The 23,857-nt window shown below is 34.0% G+C and overlaps 1 protein-coding gene across 2 annotated transcripts in view; it reads right to left on the bottom strand.

The window, feature by feature from the left end:
• Window positions 1-1,286: 1,286 nt before the first annotated feature.
• Window positions 1,287-23,857, bottom strand: part of PLOD2 (procollagen-lysine,2-oxoglutarate 5-dioxygenase 2) — a 106,309-nt gene continuing 83,738 nt past the window's right edge. Inside the window, exons 12-20 of one of the 2 annotated variants that reach the window (XM_001371757.4) lie at window positions 21,231-21,356; window positions 15,342-15,483; window positions 13,513-13,575; window positions 10,334-10,447; window positions 6,876-6,941; window positions 5,226-5,330; window positions 3,154-3,300; window positions 2,918-3,043; window positions 1,287-2,745 (exon numbers count right to left, since the gene is read on the bottom strand). In XM_001371757.4, the coding sequence (XP_001371794.1) occupies window positions 2,590-2,745; window positions 2,918-3,043; window positions 3,154-3,300; window positions 5,226-5,330; window positions 6,876-6,941; window positions 10,334-10,447; window positions 13,513-13,575; window positions 15,342-15,483; window positions 21,231-21,356 (1,045 nt within the window). In that variant the 3' untranslated portion in view covers window positions 1,287-2,589. The remainder of the gene's footprint in view (window positions 2,746-2,917; window positions 3,044-3,153; window positions 3,301-5,225; window positions 5,331-6,875; window positions 6,942-10,333; window positions 10,448-13,512; window positions 13,576-15,341; window positions 15,484-21,230; window positions 21,357-23,857) is intronic. The other variant, XM_007502093.3, reaches the window with a different exon arrangement.

Genomic DNA, 23,857 nt, shown 5'->3' with positions numbered 1-23,857 from the left:
AGGTGTTAAGTAACTAAAAAAGGTGAACTAACCAAAAAAAAGTGTTAAGTAACCAAAAAAGGTATAATCTAACCAAAGAAGGTGTGAACTAAAGAGTGGGCAGTCCTGGAGAAAAGCATCTGCTGTGATTGGTAGATGTGAAATTTAGGGGAGGTGACACAAGAGAAAAAGATCTTTAAAAAAAGAGGACCAGAGGCCAGGAGAAGATATATTCTATTTGAGAGTTAGGTGGATGGAGGATTCTCTGACTTGGAGTTGGACTGGAGGAACTGAACCCCTGGAGGAACTCGTGCAGGAGACCTCACACTGCTTTTCCATTTTAGATGGTCACGTTGGTGAGTGAAAGGCTGATTTAGTGACCCTGCCTTTCTTGGATGTCTAAACCTCCGAGAAAGGCCCATCATCTTAAGACTTTTTTCCCCTGGCTGGGGCTTAGAAATTCTAACTGATATCAGAAGAAGCCAGTCTCTCTCTCCCCTTTTCTCTCTTCCTTAATATCTTCCCTCTATTGTAAATAAACTACCATAAATTCCTTTTACTTTAGTAATTCATTTGGGATTTAGAAATTAAATCCCTGGCGACTGAATATATAAATATTCAGAGTCCAACCACAATTAAATTTAACAATGCCATACTCCTTAAATAATTGCTAAGAGCTTTCCTCAGTCTGGTTGCTCTATGATAGAGAGAGATCTGGTATGGCCTACTAGCATAAAAAGGATAGCATTAAATTATGAGTTAGACTTGGGGGAGGGGGAGAGGCTGAAAAAGTTGCTAATTTCCATCTGTTTTTCAATCTATAACAAAAGGAAAGGAGGTGGGCTCAATGACTTCATTTTCCTGATATAAAATTCAAGTACTTGAAACAAGAAATATTATTCATAAAATTTATATATAGTCAGAATTAGGCTAGGTGATCTTTAAAGTCCCATACAAATCCAACTATGTAGAAATTTTATGAACATAATTTCTCTATTTGCCTGTGTTTTAAAGCACTAAATATGCTGGATACAAAATTTCAAAATTAGGAAAAGTAATACACTTACCTTTCTGTGGCATTGTGTATAAATGGAAAGAGTAGGAGCTCGTTCTTCTTTCATTTTTTCTTTGAAAAGAATGTGATGTATTACCTGTATCCAATTGCTTATTGTCTCAGGGAAGGTGGAGGGGTGGAGGGAAAGAACTTGGAACTCAAAATTTTAGAAAACTAATGTTTAAAACTGTTTTTATGTATAATTGGAAAAAATAAAAAAGATGAAAGATGAAAAGAACATGTGTATAAAACATACACACAAACTCAGATCTTTATTAATACCCTTTAAAAGATCTTTACTAATACATTTTTTAAAACTCAAAATTTCTCTCTTTTTCTCTTTATTTATCACAAGTTTCTAACACATGGTGTTAGAATAATGGTTTTTGGCACCATGATTTAAGATTTTTTTTTGTTCTTTTTCAAGTTTAATCTTTAAATTACAAACAGTAGCTACAGTAAGAACTCTTAAAGCTGATTCATAAAACTAGATGGAAATAAGTCAACACACACTTATTTTGATGAGCCCACCCATCTCCCCTACAATTAAGAGGGGTATTAAGGAGAATGTAGAAAACGGAGAATAGAAGAATGAAGAATAAAGGCAAAAAATAATAAAACAAAGTAATAAATTGGAGGAGGGATAGAAAGATTTTTTTTAAAAAAAGGAAAGGGAATAACAGAAAGAAGATAGGCTCAACAACTTCATTTTCCTGATATAAAATTCAAGTACTTAAAACAAGAAATGTTATTTATAAAATTTACCTATAGTTTGGATGAAATTTTTCTACTTTTTATTTTTTACTATTTTCTGGCTTTTCAAAAATAACATTTGGGTTGAAGGACACTTGGTGATCATACAAAATTCAGTTCTCTTTCTTGATGACACATTCAGCAATATATACTTGAGGTAACAGGAAGAATTTGTAGTTTTCCTATTCTTCAGGCCACTTAAACAGCAATCCTCTTCTTAAGCTTCATTAGAAGAAAGATGCTTCAGAAGTTTAAGGAATATGTGAAAGAGAGGTACACCAGAAACCAGCACCACAACAGGAATGAGAATTAAAGGCAAATTCAGATCAAAGATTCTAGGCTCCTGGGGCTTTAAATTTTGCTTGTCTATTATATACACTTTGACTCTTTCCCCTAAACAGCAGTCAACACAATTCTTCTGGGACTGCTTTACTAAATAAGAAAACAAATATTGCAAACCTCAGATTTCACTTGTACCGTGTCTAAATTATTGAGTAACTAAAATAACCAAATCAAAGTTAATTCTTTCATCCTTTCCAAGAGCAGCGTAGGTACTTTTTCTCCCCTTTTTTCTCTTTTAACCTGTGACTCAAGGCTCAGAGCAGACAACTGCATACACGTATGGAATAATTAAAAGCAAAAATATTCAAAATTTTTGTCCCAAGTGAAGCTGCTTTGTAGAAGTTATTTAAATAATTCTCTTTTCTTCTCACTGATAACTTTGAAAAAAACACTTTTTTTTCTTTTTGTAGAATGGCCATTCAAAAATAAAAGGCAACTTGGTTTGATGGGAGGGAAATAATTTATGGATCAATAAATGATACTGCAATATATCTTGTTCCATTTATAATAGGAAGTCCTTCGTGCAAATGAGTAAGTCTTCCAGGATGCATGAAGCTCCAGCCTTTTCTGGGTGACTCAATAGAGCAATTATACCTTAGAAATTTGCATCCACCTCCCTAGGAAGAAAAGAAGAGAACTAGTTCAGTGAGTTCATTTTACTTTCTAAAGATACTATAATTTCAACCAAGTTATCCACATAAGAAAACTATTTTGGAAAAACTCAAGGAAAGGTTTTGAGACAAGCATTTTTTCTATCTTAAACATAAAATCATTGCATTTCTAAATTACCTGAAAATCTTCTCCTACATTGTTGAGAGCAATATTAATTGTAAATGTTGAGGAGTCATGATGGGGTCTGAGGGAACGCTGTCGATCGGGAGAATACTTAACTACAAAATTCAGCAATGCAAATCCCTGAAACAACAGAATAAATCAGAAAAAATTAAGTTAATATGTGTGTTAACACACACATACTCTAAAAGTAAAGTTGGGGCAGGGGCGAGGGTGAAGAGGGATTTAAATACCTTTGTATAGTAGCCAGCAAAAACTTTCAGTGTAACTGGTGCTATGAATTCTCTGATAAAATGAAGCCATTCATTCTCCAATCCAATTTGCTTCATGTGGATATCATCAGTTGGGACATTTTCATAACCACCAGATATACGGCTATCCTAATAACAACATCATAACCATCATCATCAAGTCTGACCTATGTACTACTCACACTTAAATTTTCTTGTACGTTTTCCAACAACAAAATCATAACGGGCAGTAAAAGAGCCAGCTGCTCAGTAATGATTGGCCATCTGCCCTAAAATTACAACCACCAAAATAGCTTAGCTAACAACTGGATTTCCATAGCTACCCAAGCGATCTAGCCATAATAAGAAAGAATACTCTATAATTTCTTTAAAAATCTGCATGATGAGGTAACTAAAAAATAATGAGAAACATTTTTTTCTTAGATGGTTTTACTAGTAGAACATCTGTATTTTGTATTATCAGTCATAGGCAAGCTGTCCCTGTAGTCTTCTTCATCATCTCCTTTCAGTCTAACAAAGTGATGTAGTAGCAAGAGGGCTGGATTTGTCAGAAGATTTACTTTCAAATCCAGTATATCAGATCTCTTATATTTTTCAGCTCATAGAATGCTCCCCCAGCAAAAAAAAAAATAGGGAATAGAATGTTAGATTTGGTGCCAGAAAAACCTGAAGTCAGGTCCTGCCTAAAATACATTATAGAGTAGAAACCTATTAAAGCCTTTCTTTCCTTGACAATAACAGTTGCTGTTAAGTGTTTGGCATGGAACATCAATGCCAATCAGAATGCACCATAGCTAAACAGTCTACTTCACACTTTTATGAGAAGAAATTTTGGTTCCCTCATGTTAACTACTATTACTACTACTACTACTACTACTACTACTACTACTACTACTACTACTACTACTACTACTACTACTACTACTACTACTACTACTACTACTCTATTATTAATACCACTAATATTATTATTAAAATTACTACTACAACTCTTATTACTTTTATTTCTACTATTACTACTACTACAATTACTAGTACTACTTCTACTACTTCACATTTACTACTACTATTACTACCACTGTTATTACTATTATTTTTACTACTACTACTACTACAATTACTAGTACTATTACTTTTATTACTACTACAATCACTACTATTATTATTACTACCACTATTAGTATTACTACTACTACTACTATCAGTAATATAGCATTTTAGATTCATAAAACTCTTTACATTCTCATCTTATTTAATTCTCACAATCCAGTGACATAGTTGCTATCATTATCCTCCTCATATAGGGAAGGAAACTGAGGCTGAAATTAAATGACTTTTTGGGGGAGAAGTCAGAGAGCTGAGTGTTTGAGGAAGAATTAGAAATTTAGGTTTTCCTGACTCCAAGGCTAACAAACTATCCACTGAGTTCTTTTAGAAAATTGTCATTTCAGAGAACAAATAAAATACGTGAATTTAAGACACTCAGTCTCTTTTACAAATTTTAGTGCTGGTGAAGATATTTGAAACCAAAAAAAATAATCGTGATGGCTCATATTAATTATGAATAAATATGCACTCTTAAGCTTGTAAGACATTTTGAATTTATCATCTCCTTCCATCATCATAAAGATCCCCATGAGTTAGGTGCTCTGTTCTCACCACCTTATAGAGAAGAAACTGAGGTGGAAAGAAATTAAGTTCTTTTCTCATGATCACATAGTTTTCATGTACCTGAGATGGGATTCAAATTTGGATCTTAATCACACCAAGTCTGGTGTTCTCTCTACTACCCCTAGCTGCCTCTTATTAATCAAGTGAAGTGATTTATCCAATATCACATTGCTACTTTATGACAGAGAGAATCTAGATTTCCTGACAAATTTCCATTGAAGTACTTTCCCCCCTATCCTATGAAATAACTGAAGATATTTAATATGTACAGCATGACCTTATAGGAAACTCAGATGTGACTTCATCTTCTACTGCCTGTAATAATTGGCTCCTTTATTCACACATAAAGAATAAATTATTTTATATTAAAAGTTGCAACATACATGGTGCTTTCCCCCAGACCACTGTCCATAGTGTTCCATTTCTTCCACTAATTCATCACAAGCTTTTTCAGAAAATATCGGGAACCAAAAGACATCTGGGCAAGGCTATCAAAAGGGGAAAAAATCATCAACATGAGTGTAACTTTCATATTATTAGTAGGTAAAAGTAAAAAGGGCATGAGAATATACAAATAATTGCTAATATAAAATAAAACATTTGAAAATCCCTTTTCCTACAATGCAAGGATCCAAGATAATTCTAAGGGTCTCATGATGGAAAAGGCTATCTGCCACCATAGAAGGAATTGATAAAGTCTGAATGCAAATTGAAGAATTCCTTATTTCTTCCATGAATTTTTCTCTAGTGTGATATGTGACTTCTTTCACAATATGAACATGGAAATAAGTTTTGTATAATAACACATGTATAACTTATGCCATATTACATGCCATCTCAGAGAAGGAGTGGGAAGGAGGAAGAGAACAAAGATCACAAAATGTCAGAGAATGATTATTAAAAATGTGTAATCTATAAAAAATAAATAAAAAACAAATCCTTTTTATAAAAAGTGATGAGTAAAGTACATGGTGTTTTACTTATTTCTTTAGTTATTTATTTGTATGTTTTGGTAAGCAGGAGAGACATTGACTCTAATCTAAAAGGGCTTGAAACAAGCCCTTTGGATAGTTGAGTTATTTCAGGGATACTCATATTGGAGCCATGGCAGATGTTAATATAATACTTTTGTTCTTTGGGAAAGAATTAAAGTGAGGCATTCAGCTTGTGGTAGACATCTGCTCTTGTGCCAAAGTCAGGTGTCAATCAAGACAAGAGATCAATGAATGTGTACATAAAATTCTAGGGAGCCAATGAAGTACATGAAGACAACCCTCTCTTAAAGAAAGTAGGAGATAGGATGACTCACATGCATATGATAAAAGGAAATAAGTTGAAAAAAAAAACCAAAAAAATGGTAGCTATGAGAGGATTGCAATAACAAGATCAAGGGGAAGCTCTAGAAAAAGTGTCACAGTTGGAGGAATTCATGTAAGATCTTGCTGGAATTTAGGTTGATAAATCAGATCCATCTCTGCTGGGTCAAGGTAGGAAATAAAACAATTAAGGGCCTTCTCTGGTCTTTGTGCAACTAGAACCACTCTGAGATATGGTTAAGGAAAACCATAGAGCACAGAATTGAGCACTAATAGATTTGTTAGTACTAAGATACATTTAAACTAAGATGAATTTAAACAAAGTGGTTGTAGATAGATTCATTTAAAGACAAACTATTAAACTACCCTAAGATATAATAAAAGCTGATGTTTACTTTGTCACTCAAAGTCAAGATGTTCTTAAAATATTTTCCAGTTGCTATGTTCTTTAAAGCAATTATATAGAAATATGAACTTAACATTTTTCAAAAAATCTTTCATTGTTCCTTACAATAAGCTATATTCATTCTTATACTCACATTTCTAATTGAGTATTACGGGTGGATTCTAGCAAAAGCATATACTCAATTTCCATCAGCAATCTTCCCAACCTTATTACTACTATTACAATTCAAAGTAATATAGAATTAACAGTCCTTGCCCCAGAAATAACCAAGTTCCTACATTTCGTTCTGTACACTAATCACTATCACAAACCTGCTCCACTAAATTTTCCGTGAAGATCTTGGAATAGTTATGGTTTATATATCTTTCCTTCCAGTCCTGCAAGGAACCAATCAAGCAGATTAAGTCAGGCATATTTTGGATAACATAACACCAGCCAAATATGAAATACAAGCATTTTACAAAATGTTTATGCTATTTATTCAGCTACTACTTGTCACAGATAGAATCTAGATATGTGGTGACAATGGCATGCATCTGATAATTGGACTTAAATGTTGGTTGCCTATCATTATTAATTAATGTTCAGTGATTTTCATGTGTATATGACTCTTTGTGATCTTATTTGGGGTTTTCTTGGCAAAAATGCTGGAGTGGTTTGCCATTTCCTTCTCCAGCTCCTTTTACAAAAAAAAAAAGGAAACTTAGGCAGACAGGGTTAAGGGACTTGCCCAGAATCACATAGTAAGTGTCTGAGGCTGGATTTGAACTTGGAAAGATGAATATTCCTGACTACAGGACCATTACTCCAAATGCTGAGCCACCTAGCTTGCTCTGCCTCATTCTATAAGATGACTGCTCTATAAGATTCTAAGATAGAATATAAGGGTTAAAAAAAGCACTTATTAAGCATTTATATCTCTTGTTATAGTTGGGGAAATATCAGGGTAATTGCAATTTGCATTTCTCTTATTATTAACATCCTTTTATATGGTTAATTGTACCAGACATTGTCATAACTACTAGAGACACAAAGACAAAAAATGAAATGTCTCTGATCCCTTCTATCTGGGGAAACAACAAGAACATCACTGGATCTGGAATCAGGAGGTCCTGGGTTAAAACCTAGCCTCAGACACTTATAGTTGTATGACCTTGGACATGTCACTTAGCCTCTGTGCCTCAGCTATTCTATGTATAAATGGAAATAATAATAGCATCTCCTCTCAGGGATATTGTGAGGATCAAATTAGATAAATGTTTTTGCTTGGCAAACATTTAAGCATTATATAAATGCCAGCTTTAATTATTAAGTATATATAGCATGTACACAAAATAAACCTAACTATTAAGTTTGTTCAACAAATATTTCCATATGTTGCAACCCATAATTATAGCTTGGGGATTTAAAGCTAAGAAACATTTATCCGAACTCATGTCTGTTTTATATTTGGTCTAATAACTACATTCATACATCCCAAACATTTTATTATGAGGAAAAGGTCCCTTTTAATTTAAACATGGAGTCATTTAAAAATATACAAATAGCAGTCATGGAAAAGAGATCAAACCAGCAGAATTCAATGAATCTCTTTTCCTATGATTCTTTGCTCTATTTAATTCTATTTCTAGCTATGCCAAAGTCAAATATGGTTAAACAATAAATTAGGTGTCATTGTATATACATGGCAAAGAACCCAAAACAAACTGAAGCAACTTCATGCGGAATATGAATATGTGGAATAAATACAGATATTTAGGGAATTATTACTTAGATGCAGCTAGGTGGCACAGAGCCTGAAAGGCTGAGCCTGGAATTTGGAAGATTGTAGTTCAAATTTGACCCTGGACAATGTATGAACTTGGGCATCACTTAAGGTATCTCCATCATTTTCTTTAACTGTAAAATGGAAATCATGATGATATTTACTTTATAGGATTGTTGTGAGTATCAAAGAGAAGTTTTGTAAAGTGCTAAACATAGCACCTGGCACATAGTAGACATTATTAAATGCTTATTCCCTGCCTCTTCCTCTTCCACTTTTAAATAATTCAGATATTTACTACATTTTCTCCAAGTGGAGACAATGCATAATAATTAGCATTTGGATAGTATTTAAACCTTTTTCTCTGTATAAAGAATGAATCCTAACCTAACCGATAGGTGATTTATCTCAGTGATTGTTGAATTTTCAACAAATTCTTATATGTCTGGATTAAGTCGATTTCACATAAGGTATGAGAAACCATTTATACTTCACCTTTAACCGTTTTCTATCTCATAATTATAGGAAACCCAATATTATTTCACCTAAAATCCATTTCTCATGAGCCATTTTGACTAGGACAATCTTACCGGAGGCAAAAAAAGCCCCTGGGTGGGGCACAGGAGAAGAATAGTTCCCAACTAGTTCCTGTGGCTCATACTATATATCCCCTCCAGAGATTTTGAGACTAACCTGAAATTTTACAGTCCCTGCTGGACTACAGGACATGTTTTTTAGAAAAAATCTCTCTCCAAAATAACAACCATTTAAAAGTAAAATAAAATGGGTAATTCTACTATCCCTGGGGAACGCCTTTTCTCAATCCTACTCTCCATAAGATGAGAGATAGACACCAAAAGTGAACAGTATTTCAATGTCCTAAGACTTCAAAGGAAATCCAGGCTCTATTCAAGAGAGTAGATGGGTATAATCAGATAACACCATTCTTTAGATGCTGACTGACCCTATAAAAACTGAAAATAAAATGGCAGTCTTCATCAAACAGACTGAAATTGAGTTAAGTAGAAACAAAGGATAAAGGCCAATGTTTTGTGGATACTAGAAGTCAATTCTTTTCCTTGTACAAGTGTGCCAACCTGTCTAATGAAAAATTTGTCATGCATTCAATGAGAAAGTACATTTGTCCTAAAGAGGCTAAATTAAAAAGAAATCCTTGTGAAAGTAGAAAAAAGAAGCTCATTCTCTAAACCTAGACTTTTCCTTATATGCTAAATGCAACAGCTTCCTGTCCATGAAATGTTCACTAGAGACTCTTCATGCCACCTCATAAGCTCAATGACATAAGCTTTAAAAGAGCAAAGTTGAGTATGTGTTTTCCAAACAAGCATCTGGAATTCTACTCATATGCATCAAAGTACAATTGCTCATGTTGCACTTGCTCAAACAAGCTTCCTGAGAGTGCTGGAGATGAAAAATGGGAGGATGCTTTTTAGAGAACATAATATTGATGCCTTCCAGATTGGTGGAAACCATCCAGTCTGAAGGGATAGTTAATCCCAATTCAGTTTAATTTTTCACATGCAGTAGGTAACTCAGGGTCATTTCTGGGCTGGCTTTGCATGGCAAAAATATCTAGTCTGGACTATGATCTGAATAATGTTGTCATCGTACAGTCATTCAATCATGTCTGATTCTTTATGACCACCTGGACCATAGCTATTGATGAGGTTTTCTTTGGAAAGATACTGGAATGGCTTGTCATTTCCTTCTCCAGTGGATCTTTCTCAGGTAATCAAAGATGAAGTGAGTTGTCCAGGGTCACATAGTTAAGAAGTGTCTGAGACTGGGTTTGAATTTAGGGCTTCCTGACTCCAAGCACAGTGCTCTTAACCACTGAACCACAGTTGTCTCTTATCTGAATAATATGTACCTGCAAAGGAACATGTGCTTCAACTTGTAACTGTTACCCATCAATTACCTTGTATATTATACCCATTCCACATTTCAAGTAAAATTAAGTCACTGTAACTCTGGAATACATACCACTGGATTTTCGAAAATCTGCCACAAGTCATTATTATAATGGGAAGTATTATAATTAGCAGTGGATAATAGCCTTCCAAACTCATGTCTGTTAGAAATGTACATGAACACACCCTATGTAGCAAAGAGAACAGCATTAGCAATTTTAGAGAAAAACAGCAAGAGAATTAACTTAAGCTAGGAAGAAAATACATTTTAAATAATGATACTTTCCTGTCTTAAAAATATTTAACATTTAAGCATGCATCTTCAGTTTTGTTCTAATACATACATAAATTAAATACACAAAATAATGTCTATTGTTTTGCTTTTCATTTTAATCAAAAAACACACAGCACACAAACAGTTCACAGTATTCACATGCAATTTTAAAAAATGAAAGAGCTAGAATGGAATATTTCATTGACTTCTAAATCTAGACATCAAAAAGTGGATTTTTCTTGTAATAAACAGTGGCAGCTTGGTTAAGCAGATAAAGAAATGGTCTTGAAACCAGGAAGATTTGAATTTTAAAAATGTTGACATTTTGTCATTTTAGTTGTTTCCAACTCTTGGTGATCCCTTTCAGGTTTTCTTGGCAGAAACACTGGAGTGGCTTGCCATTTCCTTCTCTAGTTCATTTTTAAAGATGAAGAAATCAAGGCAAACAAGGTTCATTTGCCCAGGGGTCACACTGGTAATAAGTATCTGAGGCCAGATTTGAATTTATGGAGATGAGTCTTCCTAATTCCAAGCCCAGTGCTCTGTGCCACCTAGCTGTCTTGTACACTGGCTGTGTGCAAGTCACATGAGCTCTTTGAGCACTAGACATAAATTCTCAAAGATTATAAATTGCATTAAAGTTGCCAAACTCTATTGATAGAATAAATTTCCTTAAGAAGATTCACCTCTATCAATGAAATGACAGGTTCAGCCTCTATCACTTTAAAAATAAAATTGCTTATTAAGAAACCAAAGGCAAATACCTGTTTTTTTCTCTTTCAAATAGGCATTTTGCTCTAATGCATGCATAAATTAAATACACAAAGTGATGTCTATTCTTTTGCATTTCTTTTTAATCAAACATATATAAACTGTGTGAAATTCTATAAAAAAGAAAAAAGCTTTAAAATAATAAGAATTTCTCAATACTACACTTTATTGTTGGACATCTTTGAAATCACACATCATGAGAAAGCACACTACCAGTACCGCTAGCTAAAGAAAGAGTCAAATTCTTTTAGTATTTTGAGTCATATCCTCAAAGTAAATAGAGAACAGTCAATAGTCAACTCTTGATTATATATCTATGGGACATAGTTAGGGTAACAATATCAACTAATAGAACTGATGCATATTTCCCCAACCTCACTTTAGTAAGTTCTCTGATTTCTCCCAGACATTCCACAACTCTTTTAGTTCCAAATAAGGGACTGATTTAAATTGAACTCTCTCTTATTTTTTTTTTGTGTAGTAATAAATATGATTATCAACTGGGGAGCACAAAATTCCCCATTAGACCCCAAATAATCAAGAGTTGATTGTGTCACCAACATATATACAGATACAATCATGTTAGAGGAAGGCTACCATACTTAATATCAAGTATAAAGCAAATGTGTTTTTTAAAGAAATGTGCTCCTTTTGGTTAATTGCATTTTTTTCAGCCTAAAAGAAAAAATTTAAAATAACTTTCTAACAACTTATTACTGTACCTTTCCCATATTTCCATTCCCCTGCTTGTCCCAGAATCATCTACAGAATTATTTGTCATTGGTGTTGTTTTCTCCATAATGGAGGAAACCATGATTTTCAAAGATAATTTTAAGGCTGAAAAAAATGTTAAAATAACATAATTATGGCAAAAATGTTATACTGGTGTTTTTTCAATTTTCAATCCTTTCCATTGACATTAGATGGTGCAATGTGAAAGCATTACAGAAACCAGACTATTAAAAATGAATTTCAGCAAAAATTTTTCCTTTTATAAACCAATACAATGTTCCTGCATTCCAGTCTTGTATGGTGCTCCTTTAACTATTCCTGAGCAATCACACAATTTTTATACTTAATTAATTTAGTTCTTCCAGGACCAAAGGTTCATTACTCTCAATGATTCTCTACCAATGCAGACAGCAGCCCATTCATCACTTAGAAGACCATCATATGAGTTACTTTAATCAGCAAAATTTCAAAACTCTATAGGCACCCTACTGGCAACAAGTTTCTCTGAACATACTTGGGCTGAATCTCTGACAGAAAAGATATGGCCCAACTGCAAATCTGGACACAAAACCTTTTCAGCTTTCCAGAAATTGCCTAAATATGTGCTTTGAGAACAAAGGGTTGTCTTTGCATCATGATGAGCAATTAAAATAGTACTCAATTGGGCATGTTGTTCAGTCATGACCTACTCTGCATGACCCTATGGACTACGGCATGCCAAGCCCTCCTTTCTTATTCTCTCTCCCAAAGTCTGTCCAAGCTCATGTTTGTTGCCTTCCATCTATTGGGCACGCCTCACAGAAAATATTAACCTAAATTTAACCAAGAATACTGAACACCAACAAATCAAACTCAACTTTGCCTAACTTTGTAAATAATACCTTTGCTCTTTATTCCATCACTAAAATAACAGGCTTTCAGAAAAATCACATCCTCAACAACAATAAAACAAACAAACAAACAAACAGGTCCATAAGCTGACCTTAGCAATATAGGTAATCCTGATGTCTCTACAACCGTACTAAGAAATGATGGTCACCATATCTAACTATGGAGTTTACAATAACCAAATCAAACTGTACCAAATGAAACCATATCATATCCACTTCCAAGATATAGCAATGCCTGAGAAAACTATTGGCAAGCACAATATTAACATTATTTATGGAAGGGGAAAATTTGAGAGCAAAGTCATTTGAATTTCTAAACCATAGATATAAGGTCAATATAGGATCACTAATAGAAATCCAGTATCCTTGACAACCAGTTCCATAGTCCATCAACTTTCTGGACTTTTACAAGTTTTATTACAAAATGCAAACCTGCCCTCCCCAAATAAACACTGTCTAAAGCCAAAATCAATAATAGATATATGTATATACCAAACTAAGCAGTTACAAGAAAAGAAGACATTTACTTCAAAACAGTATACTGTATCTGACATTAACTAAAAATATAATAAAATAAAATGACACCTTTGGGGGGCTGAGCATTTGGAATGTTTCCGGAGTAGGGGAGTCTTTTTCCCTTTGTATAGTCTAAAATGAAGGAGAAGCATTGTATAAGTTGACCTGTCATCCTCTCTCTCAGGTATTCTTAGACAAACAGAAAATAACAGCCCTTGATCAAAAGCTGACATTCTGAAATGTCCCACATGGACAACATGCAGTATAAGCCAAGCTCACAACAGGACAAAGACACAACTCCAGCCCCCATTTCTGTTTATTTGTAATAACAAAGCTCGTGCTGCAGTAGGGCTTGTTTTTGTTTTGAGGCATTGGGTTAAAAAACAGGTGAAAAAAGAAAGAGAAGGCCATTCTGTAAGGTGCTATGAAAGTCATATTAGCCAAATACGAACACGTCGTGCAAAGATTGCAACTGCTAGAGCTAAGAATATTCAATAAGTATCACAATGAATTTGGTTTTGTATGAAAAACAAACATGATAGAATACCACATGCCTTGGTTAAATTTTTTAAAAATACCTGCCAACTTTTTTGAATATTTAAAAATTTAATTAGAATTTTTAAAAAAAAGCTTTTATATGCCAAGATTAAAAGCTAAATGGCTCCCACACTGTCCAACTCAGATGCCACCTCCTGAATGAGGCTTTCTTTGGTGTTGATCCAATGCTTATCACATAGTAGGTGCTTAATAAATGATTCATTCTACCAAGTTGGTAGCCACCTACAGAGTTCAAAGATGAAATGGGTTTAGCCAATAAGGTAAACACACTAATAATATGGTGAGCCCTAGAGAGAAGGAATTCCTCAGTTTGCCTAATAAGGAATAAATTGACCTAGGTTGAAAATGATGGTCAAAATTCCCAGTACTGATTTTGCAGGGTCATCCTAAGAATGGAATGAGATTATATATTTAAAGAACTGTGCAATCTTCTAATTGCTGTAAAAATGTCAATGATGATGACATCAGAAGCTATTGAACAATAAGACATTACGCTTGGCTACTGGCTACTTACCAACAGGATTTTGATTGTCTATTAGATTTAGGAATTGATGAATTCAATTTCATTCTATAGGTATTTGTTAAGTACCTAGTGTCCTCAAGAGTATTGTGGGAGGATAAATAAAAAACAGTCCCTGCCTTCAAGGAACTGGAATTTTTCTAAAGGACAAACTTTTGTACACTTTATTTTTTAAACCCTTACCTTCCATCTTGGAGTCAATACTGTGTATTGGCTCCAAGGCAGAAGAGTGGTAAGGGCTAGGCAATGGGGGTTAAGTGACTTGCCCAGGGTCACACAACTAGGAAGTGGCTGAGGCCAGATTTGAACCTAGGACCTCCCATCTCTAGGTTTGGTTCTCAATCCAATGAGCCACCTAGCTGCCCCCTGTGCACACTTTAATAAATGCAGGATAATTTGAGGAGTCAGAAAGTTCCAGTCACCCAACAGGAAAGGGAAGTGGCACCTTTACTGAACCTTGAGGAAAACTGAGGATTCCATGGGACAGAGATTAGAAGAAAGTGCATTCCAGGGATTAGGGACAACCTGTCCAAGGGCATGGAGGCCAGTGATATAATTAGATAATTTGGAACTGTTTGCTCTGTAACTATTAATAATAAATTATGCCAACCCATTTCTATTACTTTTCTCTTTGTGCTTGAAAGAGAAAATTTTGTCCTTAAAAAATAATTTGCCAGAATCATCTGTTTCTCTATAAAGAAATTTCAAAAAAATTGGCCAGTACTTACAAGTAGAAAGACATGTATACAATTCAAACATGATGACAAACAAAACCAGAAAAGCAAGAAAGATTAAAGCTAACTGCTTTTGTACACCTTACCATTTCCCTTGCATTTCGGCAAAGGGCCATATCAGGATCCAATTTATCACGGACAAAATAGTTCCTTTCATTCATCTCGGATCGGAGAGTCTGCCCTTTAATCAAGTACACATTAGCCATGTATGGGACATTCCATACCCCTCTATGAAAGTAAACAGGAGACATTCTTTAAGATCACAAATGCAAAACATTCAGGCTGTATTTCATCTAGCTGTACAGATTATATATCAAAGTTTCCTTGTGCAAATGAAATCAGGTCACTAGACTTTGACATTTAGAGCAGAAATCTCAGAAGCCATCAATTCTAATCCCTTCAGTTTATAAAGAAACTGAGGCAGAGAGACATTATGACTTGCTCTCCAGGTCATAGTGGTAATAGGTTTTGGAGGTTAGGAACTGAACCCAGTTTTTGGGACTCCAGAATCAATCATTGCTTCCACCATATCACCTGAAAGACCCAATAAAGTATGTATTGACTTTTTACAATAATTTAAAAAACATCAATTGCAGACCTACTGGAGAAATGCCAGTGTAGAATTCTTGCCTGACAGCTCAGATAAATAACATAGTTCAATGATCCATTAAAGTATACACATTGAAACTTTCAAAGGAATAGCATGTGCTTTTCAGCAAGTACATGAAGCACTTTGTGGGCAGAAGGAATGAATCATGCCATGGGACAGTCTCAGCCTAACCCAAAGTTAGATTCTGTAATGACAGAGGATTTAATTGCTTTGTCTTCTGCTCTTCTCTACATGTTTAGACCCTTTGAAGAACAAGGATAGGAAAGTTTCTATCTCTGGAAAGTTGTGACCTGAGTGTTGGAGAAAGAATGGAAAAGTTTCACTTTCCTGAGGCTCCATTCTGATGTCATTCCCTCTAGGAAGCATTCTCTGACTTCTCCCAGGCTGGAAGGGAATCCACCTTCCTGGAGGCTCTCACACCTTTCTGTTTGATTTCTCCTATGTACTTGTAATTTTCATTATGATTGTGTGTGTGTGTGTGTGTGTGTGTGTGTGTGTGTGTGTGTGTGTGAAGAAGCAGCCCAACAAGGTGGATAAAATGCTGATCTCAAAGGTAGGACAACCTGGGTTGAGTTCTACCTGAGTCACATGTTGGCTGTGTGACCCTGGGCAAACCACTTAGGGCTCCATGCAGCTTTTTAAGAATATTAATTCCAGGGCAACTCTTTTTCTGGAAAGAGCACTCGTAACATTTTCAAGTCCAGTATAATAAGCTGCTAAGTAATGTATCTTCTAATGACAATATTGTTGCGTTGGACTGCATCCCTACTCAATAATATATTTAAATGATTACTGAATTTATCAACTGGTATAACCTATGTTAAAATGTTCTGATTGAATAATGAGACCATATTCAAATAAATTATGCCTTGATACTTCAATGGGCATGAGATCTTAAAGGGCTAAAGATAAAACATTTTGCCACTCCCTGCTATAGGGGACATAAAATTAAAATGCAGAATGAGACACCATTTTGGACTTGGTTAATGTGGGAATTTGTTTTGTTTGACTATGCACATTTGTTATGGGGGTATTTTGTTTTTCCTTGTTCACTGTTCAAGGGAAGTAGAAGAGAGAGAGAAAATAAATACTTACTATTGAGAATAAAATTAATTTGGAGGGAAACTCTCTCCTCCACAAGTTGTAGACTAACAGTAGAATAGTATTGGTGGGGAAGAAGGGGGTTCTCCTTATTAGGACTTTCCTATGCCAAAGAAAGTGCACATCTATTTTTATGGTTATCTATAACTATTTAACTCTAGATATATCTCTACACACACACACACACACACAAAGAAAAAAATGTATATAATATAAAATATATAAACAAATATGAGGTTATAAATGTGTATGAAAGCCCAACTCTTAAAATAATCATGATAATCTTGAGGGCAAGGACTCATTTTTTTTCATTTTTATATCTCTAACACTGAGCACAGTATCTTATGATAGCTATTTAATAATTATTTATTGAATTTAACTGAATTGTATAAATATATTTAGATCTAGCAATAGTCTACCAAAATTATTTTCTAATAGCATCATTAATATGGAGAACCACCAACAACTTCAAAGTCAAGCTCTGCTGAATGGCATCCTGGTTCAGTTTATCCATTCCTTGGGTAGTAAAGTATTAGAGAAAGAATAAAGAAAGAGTTTGAAGAAAAGTTGCAAGCCCTTTACGAGTCAAGAGCCTTATTTGAAAAGTAGAAGGTATGAAGTTAACTGTTTTAAAATTCTAGAATACAAAGAAAATCACAAAACAAATTATCAGCAAAAGAGGACTTGTATACTTCTAGCCTAACTTTTGCACCTTGAAAGTCACTGCACTATCAGTCACCATATCCTTCTAGACTTTTGGAAGAGATTTGGGGGAAGGAGCCAGAGAATCCTGAATCCCCAAGCTCCAGCTATATCTCTTCACCCTCTACATTCTAAAACTTGCAATAAAGTTCTGTTTTTTTCCCTTTGCTTTCTGTTCTTTTGGGATAAATTATACTTTGCCCAGCCAACAACAATAGATTTTGTTTTCAAACCATGGATAAACTCATGAGAGTTGTCTCTAACTATATCATAAATTAGAGGTTAGAGAACTACTAGGGAGGAAAAGGTTACTCTGCTTTCCCATTCTTTTTCAGGATATTCCTGGATTCTTTGCTTCTTGCCCCAAGTACATTTTCTCTTTCTCTCTCGCTCTCGCTCTCTCACACACCAAATATACAGGATCATAATGATGACTTAGATGATGATGTATAATAAAGTCTGCAATCTTCAGATTTGTTAGTATATCCAACAAGTCTTTTGTAGTATAAATCAGACTATTCTTAGATATCCAGAAAGGACCCTTTAAAGGTTTTATAGCCCACATACTGGCTGTGAAAGAATAATTTTCCCAATTATAACAGTATTTGATACTTCAATGGATCTTTGACCTCAATCATACTCACTAATAAGCATACTCTCTCCAAATGCAGATTATAACCCGTTCAGGCTTTCTGGTTCTTTACAGTCATCCCTCCCAACTCTATCACCAACAACATGGAACTAGAAATGAGCCACATGAAGTAGAGAGTCAATGAAAATGAGCTCTATAGAATAGAAGGCCAATGGAAACAGCTCACATAGGGTGGGGAACCATTTTGTTTTTTCTTTGTTTTAGAGTTTGCTATGTTCAATAGTTTTATCCCCACAGGTCAGCCTGCTGGTGATAAGACTTTCCATACTTATTTAGAAAACATAAATAATCTGTGCATAGATAATAGTCACAGTATTTTCAAGAAGCCTGAAGCTGGCAGAGTATGCCTTCCTTGGGAGTGAAAGCAGTCATTTTCATGACATAAGAAATCACCAGATTAGGGTTTTCTGGCAGTAAAGGAATTGTATATTAAAGAAGAACAACCTCTTATAGGATATTTTAATGTAATAATTAAATTCAGAAAAAAAATCATTGTAAGAATATATAATAAACTGTTAATAAAAATGATGACTTGACAGCAAAATATCTTTGTTATACCTTTAAGATTGTATCCTCCATTGTGGATTTTGAATATAAAATAATACTTTTATTGAGTATATGAAGGACATTTGTAAAAAAAAAATGAACTTCTATATCACTGCATCAAGGAATAAAGACAAAATAAAACAAACAGATCTGGAGTCTAAACAATTTAAATGGAAATCTGAACTCTCTACTCTGGATTCCTATAGCTTTGAGCTTCTAACCCTACTACTAGATACTGCTCACATCAGTCTATAGCTTATATAAGCAATGCCAGTGTCAACAAAATGTTCCTTAATATTATAATGAAGTTTAATCTTATACTAGACTGTTGGCACCAGTGACATCTTTAAAAATATTTTTATAATAATCATTTTTTTCAGTGTACATTTTAATATTAAAGAGTACTTTTCTACCCTGAGAGCAGACAAACACACATAAAAAGGGAAGCAATGTGGAAGATTAGGAAAATTTAAGAATGCAAAGTCAAAAAACTTGGGTCTGAATTGTGGAAATTTTATGCTTTTCTCTCTAAACAGAACTGAAATGATTGGAAGAATTCAGGCAGCTAATTTCATTTTCTCTGTCTATTTTCTTATCTATGAATGGATATGTTCACCCTAAATCAAAGTTAACAAAGCAAAATAAAAGGTTACTATATACATTCTTCTAGGATGAAAAACATATGGAAAACTAATATTTTAACTTTAAAATTAAATGTAGTCACTGATATTTACTTGATAAGGATCAAGTTTCTTATATCTAAAATTTCAAATAATTAAGCAATTACTATACAAATATAATTTGTTTCAATCATCATCCTTCATTTTATATCCAATGGGCAGTCTAGCAGAATGGACAGATGACTGTCTAGCCTTGGAAATTGGAAAACCTTCATTCAAGTTTTCCACATGAACATTTATAGGCTGTGCTATCTTGGGGACTCAGTGAAATTCTTGCTGCTCTTGGCCATTCTCGAAGACTAAAAAATGCAGAAATATTTCCAATCTGCTTTAGTAAAGGGAGTTCCCTCACTCTGTAACTCTCTCTATTATCAAAATTACAACTTGAGTGTCTACTCCTACTAAACTTTGAATTTAGCGATTTAAGCAAGCCATTTTATTGATTTCTAGTAACATACAATATAGGTTATATTTTAAATGACCTGGCAGAGTGATGGTGTAGTAGACTTAGAGTAAGGAAAGAGCTAAATTCAAAATCTGCTTAAGTCACTTAGAATTTTATGACCCTGAGCAAATTAATTTCCTCATATGTAAAAGAGTAATAATAACCTATACTTTGTTTTGAAGATCAAAAGAGATAATATATGTAAATTTAGAAAAGTTAAACATGATAGACATCTAGGAAAACTGAATGAGAACAGATGGGATAATATATGTAAACTGCTTTTCAAAACTTAAAGCAATATGTACATGTTAGTGATGACTATTATTATCTTTGATCAGAAACCCTAATTGACCTTAGATCCTAGTCTAAATCACAGAAATTAAGCTTCTATTTATATAACATTTTACAATAATAACACACTTTTCATGCATTACCTGACATACCAACCAAAGCATTTGAAAGCTTTATAATGTTTATTCAAAGGGATAATATGTTACCTATTGATTTTTTGTTCCCAAACACAACAGCATGAATTATTCAGAAAAGCAATAGTAAGAAGATCAATGAAAAGGTCATATGCAACCTTGGAAATTTATGTTGTCCATTTGTCCATAAAATATGTAAACTTTACAAAACATTTTCTAATTAAAAACAACTCTTGTGTACAAATACTGTTTTATTATTTCTAATGTTAATAATTAAATAATTAAACTTATTGGTGATGGAATACTATCGTGCTCAAAGGAATAATGAACTGGAGGAATTCCATGGGAACTGGAATGACTTCCAGGAATTGGTGCAGAGCGAAAGGAGCAGAACCAGAAGAACATTGTACACAGAGACTGATACACAGTGGTACAATTGAATGTAATGAACTTCATTAGTGGCAATGCAGTGATCATGAACAATCTGGAGGGATCTATGAGAAAGAACACTATCCACATACAGAGGAAAAACTGTGGGAGTAAAAACACTGAAGAAAAACAACTGCTTGATTACATGGGTTGAGGGGATGTGATTGGGGATGTAGACTCTAAATGAATATCCTAGTGTAAACATCAACAACATGGAAATAGGTTCTGATCAAGGACACATATAACACCCAGTGGAATTGTGCATCAGCTTCGGGAAGGGTGGGGGGAGGGAAGGAAGGGAAAGAATATGATTCTTGTAACCAAGGAATAATGTTCTAAATTGACTAAATAAATAAATTAATTAAAAAATAATAATTCAACTTACACTCTGCTGCCTTGGACAATGTCTACATAATCTTCTGATCGAGCATAATAACCATCAGGACTTAATGCTCCCCAGAAGTTGGACCATAGTTTTCCATGCCGAGTTACAAGTGGGGCAATGATTTTTCTGGAGAGAGGGGAGGAAAAAAAAGAGTTAATGTAATATTTAATTGTTTAAAAAACTACTATATTTTAAATCTAGCTTGTATATCTTTGTGAGTATGCATTCTACCAAAATCACTTAGAAGTTGTATATCATTGAGCAAATTAACTTTTCTGATCCCCTATTTCCTCATATGTAAAAGAAGAACAATAATTCATACTTTAAAGAGCTGTTGTGAGGACCAAAAGGGATTGGTTGGACTTCGTAAAGTAGATAGTTATGTCCTTTGATAACTTGGTGGCCATCATTAACTTAAAGATGGAAGGAACATTTCAGGATATCAAGTTTAATCCATTCATTTTACAAAGGGGAAAACTGAGGACAAGAGTTTTAAGAGACTTTGCCCAACTTTATAAAAATGGAGTAGTCAATGGCAGAGGCACAATTCAAACTGAGAACCTTTCATGAACATTAATGTACATTAATCTGGTCTGCTTTTACTTCATTTCCCAAAAGAACCAGTATTCCTGAAAAGAAACTCCTTATAACAGTAAAATCACAATTTATTCCTTAAATGCAAGAAAAGGTCTAAAACCTCTCCATGAATCAGATATCCAGAAGCATGAAACTACCACAAGTCTCTTTTGCATCCTTGTTATTACTACAATTCTAACTTTGCCCAATATAAACCATTTCTAAGGAAAATGATTGCAAGGAAACGTCAATTTTATTTTGTCCCCACAGATGTTAGGCACATCAGAAAGAACCTTTTCTCATCAATACTGAGGCCTAGAAGCCTTCCTGAAAAAAGAGAGAAACCCCAACTTGTTTTAGAAAGTTGTTTAGAGTGCAGGAGGGGAAATTCCCCCATCTTGAAAATCCAGTTTTCTGAATGAGGGCTTTATAATATACATGTTCTCAGACTAATTTGGACCTGCCCAACTGGAGATCATGATGCACCTCTACCTCATTTGAGTACAGAATACTCCTTTATAAAAGTTCAATTGACATACATCTTAGTTTCTCTATTTCCAGACTTTCTCAAAATCATACATGTAAATAACTAAGACCAGTGGTACAAGGATCCTTTGTTAAGGAAATAATGTTTGTTTTGCAAGTAGCAGAGTTTGCAAGACATAACACTTGACAGCAACCTATATTATTAATAGTAATTACCTTACTATTTTTTGCAGATGAATTAAAAGGGAATAATTGCAAATTAGTCAAATCTCTGAATTCAAAACAGAATCTAAGTTGCAAATTCCTCTATTTCCAAAAAATATATACCTGATTCTTAAATGGATTTACAAAGAATTAACTATCTTATTATGTGTCTTTAAAAGATTCCCAATACAAAAAAAAGTCATTAGCAGAAAAGCAAAATAAAGCTCCTTGTAACTCAAAACTCATTTTGTAAAGGAGCTTTCAACTTCTCAATTCTCAAACAAACCAGCTTTTCATCAAGTGAAAAGACTACCCAAACTGTAAAAATAAATGTCTGGAGGCATTTCAATAATACTTCACAGTTGGCTGACAACCTGTTTTTTCTTCTCCAAAAAGAAATGGAGAGACAATAAACATCAGAACAATTAGGAAGGGCAGGAGGGGAGAAATCAACATTTTCTAATTTATTTTATTTAACAACAAAGACAAGTTAAAACCATGGATTTTTATAGATGAAAAACTATATGTGCAAAAATAAATACATTAATTTAAAATAATAACATTATTGCCAACAAATTGAAAGAAAATAAATAACAAAATAGGAGTAAAACATAAGGCTATTTTTATTAGTTCTCTAAGTTAATAACAATGTGCTTTTGCCAATAGACATTCATTAAATAAAACCAAAGCAAACTCTGCATATAATTTTGGGTACGGCTGATGTATTCATTAGATTTTATAATTATTTTCCCCTTCTTTTTTTATTCTTTGTGCTAAGGGGAACTCTCTCAAAGGGGAAGAAGGGCGTGATACATTGGGAAATATAGATAATTTAAAAACAAAAGTTAGAAACCAAAAATTTAAAAGTAAAAAAGAAAAATCCACATTCAATTTTTTTTACCTCCTTGAATTTGACCCAATAACATATATAGATAGTCCCGGTCATATGAAAATCGGTCATATTCTACATAGAGTCACAACACATTGATTAACCCCAAAAATATTTCTATATTTATGCAGATGATAGGCATCATCACTTTAGAGATGAAAGGGACCTTATCTGAAAAATGAACATTTGTTCACAACAAATGATGTTGTGTTTACATCAGTTATCCTTAGCATTACTTGTTTGTTCTAGCATTTAAAGAAGATGTACTAGAACTATAAATGATTTATGAATAGATAATATCAGCATATAAGTCATGCCCCATCATACAAAATGTATAACTGCCTCTGCCCTCATGTAGCAGTGGCACATAAATAAACACTGGGTTAGATAACATTTTTCCTGTGGAGAGAGGACTCTACTTTGAAGAGGGTTGCCTCCCCAAAGATCATTTCAGGATAGCTTGTTTCTACCC

Source organism: Monodelphis domestica, chromosome 8, assembly GCF_027887165.1.
Source record: "Monodelphis domestica isolate mMonDom1 chromosome 8, mMonDom1.pri, whole genome shotgun sequence".
In the NCBI taxonomy this organism is placed as follows: domain Eukaryota; kingdom Metazoa; phylum Chordata; class Mammalia; order Didelphimorphia; family Didelphidae; genus Monodelphis; species Monodelphis domestica.
This window is presented reverse-complemented; position numbering and strand designations above follow the sequence as displayed.